The sequence below is a fragment of the Ischnura elegans genome, chromosome 10 (genome assembly GCF_921293095.1).
Source record: "Ischnura elegans chromosome 10, ioIscEleg1.1, whole genome shotgun sequence".
Taxonomy (NCBI): Eukaryota; Metazoa; Arthropoda; class Insecta; order Odonata; family Coenagrionidae; genus Ischnura; species Ischnura elegans.
In genome coordinates, this window is record NC_060255.1 from 1,318,705 (window position 1) to 1,332,523 (window position 13,819).

The 13,819-nt window shown below is 39.5% G+C and overlaps 1 protein-coding gene across 1 annotated transcript; it reads left to right on the top strand.

The window, feature by feature from the left end:
* Positions 1-8,672: 8,672 nt before the first annotated feature.
* On the top strand, positions 8,673-13,592 carry LOC124166904 (A disintegrin and metalloproteinase with thrombospondin motifs 20-like). Its single transcript, XM_046544613.1, has 2 exons — positions 8,673-9,231; positions 13,032-13,592. Exons 1-2 carry the CDS (start codon positions 9,067-9,069, stop codon positions 13,272-13,274), a joined length of 408 nt encoding a protein of 135 aa, XP_046400569.1. The 5' UTR covers positions 8,673-9,066; the 3' UTR covers positions 13,275-13,592.
* Positions 13,593-13,819: the final 227 nt, after the last annotated feature.

Genomic DNA, 13,819 nt, shown 5'->3' on the forward strand with positions numbered 1-13,819 from the left:
AATGGCTGATTATCGTCCAGCAATTGTTTATCATACCTTTGAAAATGGAACGCGGAGGAGGTAAGTGAAAATATGCTAATAATATGCTAATATGAGAAGAAATATTAATTTAGTATGGTATATTCAAAGTTTATGCAATTTCTTGCTGATCAAACCATTTTCCCATCAAATAAAATATTTTGATGTGGTTTGTTAACCGAGGAAGAATTAATATGCCTTAATTAATTGGTATAGCATATTTTTAATTGACAATAGTAGATTTAAATATGTTGACTTATTGAATAAGAAACACATTTTATCAATGTTCAAATCTAGCAGGTCGAAATCCAAACACAACGTCAAATTCGAAACAACTGACTCCAAAACAAATTGATTAAGTAACTTAATTAATGCATTGTTGAAAAGCGTCAATGCCTTTAAAGGCATTTATTTATTTATTTATTTCAACGTATAACACCATTTCCCAAATTGGAACTTATTAAGAAAGTAACTACAACTTGAACAAAAACAGGCATTGACTTCTTCGGTTCAACTGCAACTTTATTTAATTCCAAACTTCGTTCATAATCATCTATTTACCATTGTATTTAGTACACATACCGTGCCAGTATTGCAAATGATTTGAGATTTCTTACCAGCTTCTACAGCATCACTTTACTGGTAAAAATATGCCATAACTTACCAGCTGGCATATCACTTTCCGTTTCCGAGAAACGGAAAGTCACTTTCCGACACCCTCCGTCATTTCGGCCGCTCTCGGACGAGTTCCCGTGACGGAAAGTTCGGATAGACCTTAGTGAATAGCTCATTCCGTAATGATGACGTCTTTCCGAGAACCAACCACGAACTATCCGAGAGATTGTCTTAGTGGATAGGGCCCCTGGACTAAGCCCCCTTATATGTACGCCAATTACGACATCTTCTGTCGAGGAGTCCCTGAAGGCCATAGCTTTTTTGATGATATTGCGCTGCATTTTATGGAGAGCAAAAAGGGTCCTTGAATGAGTTATTTCGAGATCAAGAAGGTCTCAGCCTCAACCGGTTCCTTTTTTCCGTTCGTTTGTTGAACTGTTTTTAGCGAAGCCGCACTTGAAAAGCTCTCTGACTCGCTCTCTTCCCTTGTGAGTGCGGTAAATGGGAGCAAAAGTGCCTCGGCGATATCAAATGCACACCATATCAAATGGCGAAAGTTTTCGAATTAAAACGGAAGAAACCTTTACGGCTCCGATGTTGGGTTCGCCTCGGCAGCAGGACTTAAGTCCAAAGGAAGAAAGGTTCTCTCTCCACGGAGATCTCCAACACACTCTCTCTCACTCTCTCTCTCTCTCAGCTAATGAATATGGATACTGCGAAAAACAATGGACTAGGTGAATGAGCTCCTAACTCAATTACAAATACAGCCAAAAGACGACTTTTTGAGGTTTTTGCAGGATTCTTCCACCAAAATGAATACGCTGAAATGGAATGTTATTCTCTCAACCGATCGAATATAACAAAAATTTAAAATGAAAAATTTAACCCTGTGCACATCAATCGATTCTCATTCCATATGTTAATCAGTCCTTTTGTCTCTTTACCTTAAATTTAATTCAAAACGAAATAGAAACGAAGGAAAAATATTTTAACTAAACATTGAACATGTTCTGATGAAGGCATCTACATCTACGTAATACCCTGCGAGCCACCTCTAGGGTGTTTGGCAGGGGATGATCAATCACCAGCATGCAGCATGCATTTGAAGTCCCACATGCACCCCACACCGTCCAAAAAACGTCCCGTATACTAACAAATTATACTACTCTATGCTATTAGAAATAATAATTGAATTATGCATTAATTTTTACATAGGCTAGTAGGCTACACTACAAGTCATGCAATCTATTTACGAGTTCTATTGCTGCCGTTATAATCATTTATAGATCGTGGAAAAAATGACATTCGGAATCTGTCTGTTCTGCAGTCTATCTCTCTTATTTTATTTATATGATCTGATCTTCCGTAGTACGTTGGCGTCCGCAAGATATGGTTAACTTCGTCATAAAAGACACTGCTCTTGAATTTATCTAAAAGGTTTAGTCTATTTTTCAATCTACGGTCCGACAGAGATTCCCATCCGAGTTTATCTAAGAGGTCAGTTACACTAACAAGACTATCGTAACGACCTTTCACATACCTGGCAGCTCTTCTTTGCACGCGTTCTAACTCTGTTATTAAGCCTTTTTCATCGGTTATTTCTCGAATATGTTTATTCCACGATAGATCATTATTGAGTCTAACCCCTAGATGTTTCATGGATTCAACTGCCTTTAGTTGGGTGCCCCGAATGATTAAGTTACGCTGTAGGGAGTTATTCTTATTCCAGAAATGCATTACGACGCATTTTCCCAAATTTAATTCTAACTGCCAAGCATCGCACAAAGCTTGGATAGCTGCAAGGTCATTAGTTAGTTCGTCTATATCTTTGCTGGAACGGATTTCTCTGTAAACTACAGCGTCGTCTGCAAATAGTCGTAACTTACTGTGCACTACTTCGCCAATGTCGTTTATATAAAGAAGGAATAGGAGTGGGCCAATGACACTATCCTGAGGAATGTCAGAAGTGACTCCAACCTCATTGGAGACTGCACCGTCTAATACTACTCTTTGGACGCGGTCGCTCAAAAATTCTCTAATCCAAAAAATTACATCTTCGTCTAGACCATACGATTTCAGTTTTATTATTAACTTTCCGTGGGGTACTTTATCAAATGCCTTTTTGAAATCAAGAAAAATCGCGTCTACTGGAATGGTGCCTTCCCCGGAGACCAAAATATCGTGGGCGAAAAGCGCTGAGGTTCGCACGATCTGCTTTTCCTGAATCCATGTTGAGTTCATATGAATAAGTTTTGCGCGTCTAGGTGTTTCATTACCGAACTGACTACGATGTGTTCAAGGACCTTGCATGATATGGACGTTAAAGATATCGGCCTGTAATTTGATGGCTGTTCCTTTTCTCCACTTTTAAATATTGGCGTTACATTAGCGATTTTCCATTCATTAGGTACTTCTAGTTGCTTGATAGATTTACTGAATATTACCTGCAAGTAGGGGGCAATTTCTGAGGCTTGTTCTTTATATACGCGAGAAGGGATTTCGTCCGGACCAGGTGATTTATTTGGACTAAGCGATTTCAATATATTTTCTATTCCGAGTTCTTTATATACGCGAGAAGGGATTTCGTCCGGACCAGGTGATTTATTTGGACTAAGCGATTTCAATATATTTTCTATTCCGAGCGTACTAATGTCAATGTATACAGGGATTGTCATCGGTCTCGGGTGAGTTCTCGGAAGGCTCGGTGAACACGCTCTTGAAGTAGGAATTTAATAAAATTGGCTTTATCGTAACTGCTTGTCAACTCATCTCCATTGTCGTTTGTTTCTCAGCGAACATACGGTAGATCGTTTACCTTGAACTTCCCTAACATATGGCCAAAATGCTTTTTGGTTATCCCGTAACTGCTTTACTAGTGTTTTTCTTTTAAAATTAGTGATTGCATTCCTGAACGCTTCCTTCGTGGCGGCTTTAGTCATCCTATATTTTTTAATTATTAGCTCGCGTTCAATAGCGGATAAATCCGTGCTGACTTTTTTTCATTTTAGCATGACACGCTCTGTCGCCTGAATGATTTTCTCACTTCCGCGTCGTACCATCTCGGTTCGCTGCCTTCTTTTACTGTTTTACTAGGGATGTAGCTATTTATTCCCGAAGTTACGAGAAAAAGAAAGTCATTCCAAGTAACACTCCAATGGCCGTAACAAGGGACCTCGTCACAGGTATAAACAAAACACTGTGTGGTATGCTGGAACGGGAGGATTCGCAGCAGTGACCAACCCCAGCCTCTCAACCGGAAACCCTTCACTAACACACGATCAACAGTATAGAAACCTTCGCGAGGGGTTTGGGGGGACCTCGCTAAGGCTGCTCACGTTGAAACCAATCACTCGCTTAACTATGGAGGAACCTTCGCGAGAATTTTGGGGGGCCTCGCTAAGGTTACACAAGTTAAGACCCACACACACACACACTATCACACAAACAACACTTACTCCGTGGGTTATGCTCCGGGAGAATGTGCTCAAAACTGAGCGATGGAACTGCCACCTGGACGGGAAAAGCCTACCGGTTTCGGAATCCAAGATTCCCTTCTCAACGCAACTGAGGTTAAAGCTTCACTTCAACAAGGTTGAGTGATGAAAAAACAATGGACACCGCTGAAATGTACGAAGAAGAGAGTGAGGGGGAGGGGAATAGTTGTGGTGTAGAGGATGGAAGAGGAGAGGGGGAAAATTGTGGTTGGACGTAAGTTGGTATGGGGGGGCGGAATAGGAGGGGAAGAGTTAACGGACGGAGAAGGGGGGGGGGGGAAAGGGAAGGTTTAACTTGGAAGGAGGGTGAGGGAACGTGACGTAAGGATGACCGTTACGGAGTGGAAAATAACTGAGGGCGTAACGTTCTTAGTGCAATAGAGAAAATAGAGAAGAATACGGGATGGGACCTTCGTCACTATTAAGGAGTTTCCCTTTGTTTCTATAAATGTAAATGCTCTCGTATGCGTCAAGTAGGTGTTTTGATGTTTGTTTCAATAGAGTAAGGTTGTCTAGGGTAATTTCGTGGTCTGTGTCAGTAAGGTGTTGTGCAATGCTGGATTTCTCCGGTTTGTTGTTTTTGTAATATGAGAGGTGTTCTTTGTATCTGGTAAGAATGTTGCGTCTTGTTTGACCTATGTAGGAAGCTGGGCATGAATTACAATTAATCTGATATAAGCCGGATTTTTCTTGAAGTGGTATTTTATCTTTACTGGTGCTTAAAAGTTGTCCAAAGTCCACAAGGCCAATTGCCCAATGAGCCCAATTATTTATTAGGTCGTGTAATATTTGTGTCACAATTGAAATAACAGGCGTTAGCACTGTAACTTAAACTTTCAATGTGGTCTCAAAGCGTTAGATATTCGTCTCACGAATACCTGGGCGTTTGCCAGTATTGTGACTCTTATGTTATGCAATGTTTTTTAGTAATTCTGGTGACTTCGAAATTGCTTGCAGTAAGATGGAGAGTTGACTGGGTTTTGATTGTTTTTTATTATAAATACACCGTCATTTCAATATTACAGCTGCCGGCCGTTTTCTGTCACTTCTTTCTGACCTCTGCATACAAATGGAATCGTATTAATCCCGAATTCATATTTTGCTTTAATCAATGCCCTTCAATACGCTAAATTTTACCAAGAAACATTATATGAAATTTTATAATTGGTTGAAAAATCAAATTTGCTCAATTTGATATTTTAGTGACTAAAAATTATTTTTTATCAGTTTTTCAATTAATTTATTTCAATCAAGTTTGTTACGAAAAGGATTTTGATGGAATTTTTTAGGTTGCGATGAAATTCTGTTTGATTTTTTTTATGTCAAACTTTTTCTCTATTCTTATCATCCGTATTCACGCGATTGATGTCACGACTCAACACCCATGCACTTACTAATGCTCTTTCGAGTTTTACATCGGAACTGTTGATATAATTAATGTTTTTCACATGTTCCTAGTGACTCAGTCATTGTAACTTTTTTTAGGTCCTTCGGCAGCAATCTACTCGCGCGATAAACGTTGAGTTTTCTTTCGAAGAAGGTGTGAGGATTAAGCCTAGAATTTGATCCTGAAGGCTTCCGGATACATCGGCCACTTTCGAGTTGTGGATCTTTCCCCCCAACCCTCAAAAAACCCTAGTGGCCAGCGAGCCTAGCCGATTAGCAAGTGGCCTTGGACTCGAGGCAGGGAACATAGGGGGGCAGTGTTTAGGGAAGGGAGGGAAGGCGATGTGTAGGGGATGGGGTTTAGATGACTGAAATTTTGGGAACCTTCTCGCTCGGGTTTGCGACTGTTGAACAGCCGAGTGTCACCGTGCTCAGCCTCTGCGCCGCATGGAAGTATACGTACCTTAAGGCAACACGGTGGTCTTCGAGATTGGTAAATGGATATTATTTACGGAAGAGTAGAGCACAGAGATTGGTGAGATTTCGTCTCCAAAAAACCGGAAGTATTAAAAAAAAATTAATAATTCATTTGGTTACTAATTAAAGCTATCTCATGTAGTAGCGTGAAAATCCGGTAAGTAAGAATTGAAAGGTACAGTTTTATTATTCCTTGACATTTTTGAGAATATCGTTTGTTCTTCATGGTGTTTCAACCCGTCAAAATGTTTCAGAGATTTCGTTTTCAATGAAAATCGTAACTCCCGATGCATAAAAATATTAATTTCTTAGTTTTCCAATTTAAGTATTTCTGGAAGAAGGTAAAATGTTTTTAACTTCTCGTCCATGAGGTCTTCCCATAAAGCCTTGTCCATCTAATTTTTTTCTTAATTCCACGTGGAGTACGAAAGAAAAATATACAATGCGTTTATATATTATTTCGTATATTTCGTGGAGTATTCTGTTTCCCCTGGATTTCAAATAACTTTTGATCTTCGCTTCAGATAAATATTTCCTTATCGCATTTCTCAGTAATCATCAATTGGAGAATCTCAGGAGGAAATTTCTTCTTCCTAAAGGCTGCAACTGGACGTTAGGGATGACGAAGACGCATGCTATGGTATTTTAGGCACTTATAAAATTTTCATAAATATAATCCGTACAAAAATATGTGTCAAAATTTATATATAATTACTAAAGTTATAATTACTAAACTACCGATTAAGGTAGGTTTGTAATGAGTATTTACTAAACATTCTGGCTGTACTTCCTCCTATCATGGATTTCCTCTTCAATTCACTATGAAATTCCTTTCCATCTAATCTCTTATTTCCTTTCTATCTCTCACTTACCCAACATTCTTTCCTGTAACACAGTTTTCTCTCCTCCCTTGCTATGTCCTACACTTCGTCGTTCTTCTTAGTCTCCGTCCGCTTCACTTTCTCCGTTCTTGTCCATTTACTTTTATCTTGTGTCTCAATCGTAGCTCGTGAATCTTTACGAACCGCATAAATAATAAATTGGCCAATTTATTTTTATTTATCCGTGGAATCATCATTAAAAGCACATTTAAATAAATTAGGATAAAGTAGGAATCCCATTTAGGCCTTGCCTGTAGGATACCTCAAGACAAATGACAATACGAATTGCAAAAATTAGTAAGCTGAGACCAGATACGAAACATAATAAATGCTCGAAAAAATAGCAATTTTTGTTTAATCTCAGCCTGCCGTGCAAAAAAAAATATATTGAGCATTAAACGCACTATCAACAAATTAATTTATTTGGATTTTCTACAATAAGTTACCACTTTCATAATCTTTAAAAAATATGTTAAACTATTTGATCCTCTTATAATTTCTGACCATCAAGAAAACAATTTCGTCTTACATAGATAAATGAGCGTTTGAACGGAAAAATTACGCGTCGGAAAAATATAAATTTTGGTAGATCTTAAATTGAATGCATTGGTTTCAGCTTCTTCTTTACGTTTATATCCTCTTATGGGGTTGAAAATTTTGAATACTTAGAAAAGGTTATGGTGACGTAAAGGGAGAACTGTAAATCTACAAATATAGGGAAGGACGGTTCAAATTATATTTTATAGCAATCAGTCAATTGCTTTTTGGAGAATTAGCAACCAATTGCTCGAACTTTAATACCCCTCCCCAGAATGTTCTCAAGTAGTTAAATTATGATTGTACTGACACTTTATTAATTGTTTTAATAAATTTTGGGTAACATCATAGAGTAAGTTTATATTCTTACTCAATGGTAACATTTACTTCGGAGGGAGTAAAGCGTTGCGTGGATAATTTTTTATTTCCTGGAAATTTGGTTAACTTAATTATGACTTTAGTCTTCTTGTGAGTAATCCTCATGCCATATTCATCACATCTCTTGTCTAATGCATCCACTATACTCTTCAGCCCTCTCGCTGACTGGCTAATCAACGCCTGATCGTCCGTGAACCTTACTGATTTTACATCATTCCTCCCACTTTGACTCCAGTTCCCACCTCATCCCACGCTTCTCTTGCCATCACCTCAGCATATACTCCAGAAAACAATGAGGATAGTGAACAGTCTTGCCTTACTTCTCGGGCAAAGCTTGCCCTCCCAGTTTCTCCGTCCGCTACCTTCACTTGCGCAGTATTGACCAAATGAAGATTACAAATGAGTCGCCTATCCCTCCAATTGACGCCTATTTTCTTGAGAATATCCATAATTATGTCCAGTCCACTCTATGAAATACTTTTCCTCAAATACTTACATATACTTCAGCAGAATTCACGGTGAAAGATGGTACATCATCCTTCTCTACTTCACCACCAGCAAGGTTGACATTGACATCCACCTCTTCCAGATCGTTAACATCTTGCCCACAAACCTAAATAAAATTCGATCAAATAATTATTAGAAATATTAACCTCGATTTTTTTATAGATGAAACTTCAAAATCATGCAACCATTTTCCGTTTTCAACAGATGAAAATAGTGAAATCGCCAGAACACATAAAGAGTAGAAAATGGGTATAGATAAAGATCTACCGATGGGGATAGATAAGTAAAAATGTTCTCAGATATTTATGCATTGAAGAAGTTATGTTAAGGTTCGCAGGATTAGCGGGGAAAACTTCTCCGTCTTCAACTGTAGCTTTGAACTGCACATTAGCATGAATGGTATTTGTTTTCCTTCAACGAGTGCATCGAGGAACTGGTGTGCTGTTGGAATCTTGCGAGTCAGGCTCAAGGTAAGCCTTGTAATTTTCTCGCACTCTAACCCTCGGCATGTTGATTGAATTTCGCAAGGCAGTGGGCTATTCATGTAACAGTTGGCTTTTTCATGCATTCACGTTTTGTTTCACGATATCCGAGCGCCAGATCACACAAGAACAAAGTCCGATATTCATATGTTGAACCACTTACGTGGGTAATTTCGCCGCCATTGCTTTTTCTGAGAGACCCATCCCTGAGAGAAAATTTTACAATAAGGCATGTGTGTGTATGTGTGGTGTGCCTCATGCAATGCTATGTTCTAACTTCCAGCTGAAGATATGACCTTTGCCAGGCAGATACATGGTACAAGAGTAGCTTATTCCTACAGCTCCCTAGACTATCCTCAAGGTCGTTTCAGCATCAACCTCAAAGGTACCGGACTCAGGGTTCATAGCAGTATAGGACGTGGATCAGGAGCAGCTGTTCATGTCAGCAGGAAAGACGTGAGTGCATAGCTCTTAACTTTTCTTCATCCCATATGGTGCCAACCATCAGCCTGGGGGATATGTGCAAAGAGTATATTTGGCTGCAGTGGCACTGTGAGGGGGGGTTTGAGGGATAAAATCCCCCCCCAGGCCTCAGAGAAGTTTCAATCCATTATACTTAATTGGATTGATATTACTAATAGAATGGTGAAAGGATTGATAAAATATCCCACAGAAAGCCGTAAAACTTACCATTTTGATCAATTTTTCTTAAAATTTAGCAATTTATTAACCTCTCACCTACCACTTATACTGATGGGTATTCCATACCCCACACACCCTGGTATTAGTGGCATCTAAACCCCTTAATTCCTAGCTGCATCACTGTTGGACTGATCTATGGGCTGGTTTTTTTTTTGCACCCAAGCCTCTTATTTTTTGTGCCTTTGTCTCTATTTTGTAGTACTTTGTCATGCTTTAACACGACATGTACCGCAAAAATGCATTTTAGGCTCTCTATAAATGTTTAAGTTCAAACTAGCAAATTTGCCAAAAAAGACCATGTACTCTTGAGCTTACCAGACAAAATAGGCTGGCACTTAAAGGGATAATATTCTACTATTTAATGGTTTGGTGTCAAAGCATTCCTCCTTGGTGATGAATCAAGAGAGCATCAAGAGAACTTTAAGAGCAAACCTTGGGTCATAGGAAAAGGAGGACCAGGGTGAAATTTGCCATCAAAAACATTTGGATTATCGAATTCAAACCTAGATATCCCAATTGCAGGTGAGATATGATACCAGTTATACCACTAAGCCATATTTCAGACTGTGTTTACTCAACTTGATGTTAGAGTTTCAATTTCACATTGCGGCACAGGAGATGGAGGCAGAAAGTAGAGGAAGGATGGGATTAGAGTTAACCATCAATAATAAAAGCTGCCAAGAAGCCAGTTGGCTAAAATATGGTAGAAGGATAAAAACCTGGATAGCAGAGAAATTATAGAAGGAATGGAGGAGAGAAGGAAGTGGAAAAGTGTGGACATGGAGAAAAGCAAAAGGGAAAGGAGAAAAGCAAAATGGGGAAACAAATAATTGATTACAATGTGAAACTGAGAGTAGTTATGCAGTTGACGGAAAAGGCAGTGTGAGAAATGGAAACATTTTCAGCAGGAAAGAGGCAAAGTTAAAGTCATAAGTCATTATCAGACGGCAAAGAAATGCAAGCCATGTCAAAAGTTAAGGCATAATATATGGAAGGATCTTATCTGAGCATCCCATGGTCAGAGTAAATGGAAGTAGGTAATGTGGAGGTAGTGTGGAGGTAGTGTGGAGGATATGTAAAATAGCAGGAAAAAGCCAGGAAGATTAAATATAGTGGACATAATTGCTGTGGAATGTATGGAAATTGTATAAGAAATCCTTATGAAAATATTTAGTGGCAGATTGGAGGGATAGGCAATTCATTCATAGTTTGTACAAGGCCCAGACTATTGAAATGAGGGTAGAGGATGGAGAATCAGGGTGGGCAGACATTGGCCAAGGGGCGAGGCAAGACTCGTCATTGCTTTTTAATGTGTAGACTCATGAAATGGTAAGAGAGGCCTGGGATGAGATGGAAGCTGGAGTTAATATGATGGTAGATACGCTTAAATCAGTTCATTATCCAGTCAACAAGTGGCTGTAGGCTATGGTGGATGTGTTTGACAAGCATTGTGAGGTATATGGCATGATAATGAATCTCCAGAAAACGGTAGGTAAGAAGAATGTAGTTATGCAGTTTTGAATAGGATCACGAGCTAGGAATGTAAGACTTGGGACAAGGGAGATGAGCAAAAACTTGAGCAGGTAGAGCAATTCAACTATTTGAGCTGCGCATTAGCGGGCAACAGACACTGCATGAGGACACCAGAAAGAGAACTGCATTAGCAAAAGAGACATTCACGAATGGGAAAGTGCTGTTGAGAGGTGATTGAGTTAAAGTTATGGGAAAGGCTAGTAACCATCAATAATAAAAGCTGCCAAGAAGCCAGTTGGCTAAAATATGGTAGAAGGATAAAAACCTGGATAGCAGAGAAATTATGGAAGGAATGGAGGAGAGAAGGAAGTGGAAAAGTGAGACATGGAGAAAAGCAAAAGGGAAAGGAGAAAAGCAAAATGGGGAAACAAATAATTGATTACAATGTGAAACTGAGAGTAGTCTTGAGAGAGATTTGGAGTCTAATGCTTTACGAGTTGGAAACATGGACGCTAAAGAAGGAGGACGAGAGAAGGCTGGAGGCTTTTGAGATGTGGGTGTGGAAAAGAATGGAGAAATTGAAGTGGACGGAGAGCAGGAGGAATGACAAAGAGCTGGTCATGGTGGGTGAGGAGAGGCAGCTTCCATAAGAAATATAGAGGGGACAGAAGGTTTGGATGGTGAAAGTTTTGAAGCAGGGAAGGGTGGTTGAAAACAGTTTTAGAGAAGGGGAGAATGCTGTGTAAATGTGGGAGATGGAGGAAGCAAAGAATATGTTTAGGTGAAATGAAAGGGAGTTTGCCTTATTTTGAATTATTATTATTATAGTATTCTACCGATTAAGGTAGGTTTCCATGGAGTACGCAAGAAGTGATCTGGGAGCCTCCCTTTCCTTCCAGCACTGCCTTCTTTAACTCACAATAAGGCCTACTCTCTTTCAATCTATCTAAAAATCCTATTCTTCTCCTTCCCCTCCCTCGTTTCCCTAACATTCTAGCCTCTAGCACCATTTTCAACATCCCCTCCCCGATAAGCACTAACTCCATCCATACCTTCTGTCTCCTCCGTATCTCATCTAAAAGCTGCCTCTCCTCGCCAACCATATCCAGCACTTGGTCGTTCCTTTTCCTCTCCGTCCATTTCACCCTCTCCCATCTTCTCCATACCCACATCTCGAATGCCTCCAATCTTCTCTCGTCTTCTTTCCTTAGTGTCCACGTTTCCGCACCGTAGAGAGCTACACTCCAGATCAAACTCTTCACTAACCTTTTCTTTAAAGTCTTACATAACGATCCTCTTAGAAGCTGGATAATGAACTGATGTAAACTTAGTCAGTAGATAACTTCAATGATAACCACGAATTGTGGGGTTAGCTCTGAAATGGACTACACCATTGGTGTAGCTTCTTGGAAGTCCACATTCCTTTGAATTTTGGACATCTTGCATTGATCTTTGATGGATCCCAACGGCCCAAATGAAGCAACTAGTACGATGAACCTTGGTAATTTGCTATGGAACCCAATGAACCTGGGTCGCCACTGTGGCCTGAAAAACCAAAGATCTGTGGTTTCATTTGTGGGACCCGGGAATTTTGTGCTTTTGCACTTAATATTAATTTCACCGCTTTTAACTAAGCAAAGATGAAATATTCAACTACCATGAAAAGTGTTTATGTCATTGATGAACTAAGAAAAAATAGAAGCTCTGGGGGTTAAATAAATATTCTGTAACTTTGTATGTTCCATACAACATTATTACGTAAACCTAACCTTGTTTTAACTGTCGCATGTCATTCTCAAGAGGTTATACACTTTATTACTATGTTGTATTAATCTGTCATTCCATAGTCTTTTATTATATGCCATTATCATGAGGTGTTTCATCTTGAGAATGATATGTGAGGGCTGAAACTGGTTTAGGTTTATCTAGTATGATTATGTGGAATTTACTATGTTCCAAGATATTTGCCAGCAGATGTAAGGTGCCACAAAGTAAACTTATAAACCGTGAAAGATGGGGAGGGTTCGCACGCCTACTTGTAAAAAGCACATGGAAATAAGTGTTTGATTCTCCTCACACAGGATGGTCAGTCTGTGGTGGGAAGGTGTCGTGGCAAATGCGGAGCCTGCCACCCAGCAGATGAGGTGGCCTCGATGAGATGGAGGTGGCCTCCGTGGGCAATAAACAATATCCACGCTTGTGTCTTCAGGCAGGGGCAGCAGGAAGATGTTGCTCAGCCACTAAATACATTAAAATCATTGTCGTCATGCATGAATGTGATCGATGAACACACGCCATTGGAACGATGGCATGGTGAAAGATGAAGTTAGGGAGATGAAGTGAAGCCGAGCAGGTCTCGAGCTTTCAAGACCCCCTCGTTGGAATTCTTGGTGTGAAAGGAATGTTTGAAGGAACATTATCATCTGTAAAGAATTCCACCTCCGTAATAACTTATTATAGGGTGCAGTTAGTCATATCAGTTTTATTGGTGGTATCAATTCATGTTTATATATTTCAATTGATATTGCTGATTTCACTGGAATACTCGATTTGATCAGAAAATAAACACACTGCCACTAAATCAATAGGGTGGCTTCCTATTATTATTTTATTGCCTAAATCGAAAGATTATTACTCCTTGAGTACGTATTTCTCGCTTTTACATTTTTAAATGACGATATCTATTTTTCGCGATTAAATGAAAAGTGAAAAATTTCAAACGCGCGAAAACGCGACGCGTAAGTAGGAATGATGGGAAAAAGGCCGTGCGACGCATTTCTGGTTCCCCCTCCCGCCTTGTGAGGTGATCTTGATCGAGGCTCTGAGCGCTGATAGGACGCAGGATGCTAGCGGATAGCTGAGTACCTTG

Excerpts from the sequence above, each read along its gene's own strand:
- LOC124166904 (XM_046544613.1), top strand. The coding sequence starts at position 9,067 with ATGACCTTTGCCAGGCAGATACATGGTACAAGAGTAGCTTATTCCTAC. Across the intron at positions 9,232-13,031 it reads TTCATGTCAGCAGGAAAGAC|GATGGTCAGTCTGTGGTGGG; the intron begins GTGAGTGCATAG and ends CTCCTCACACAG.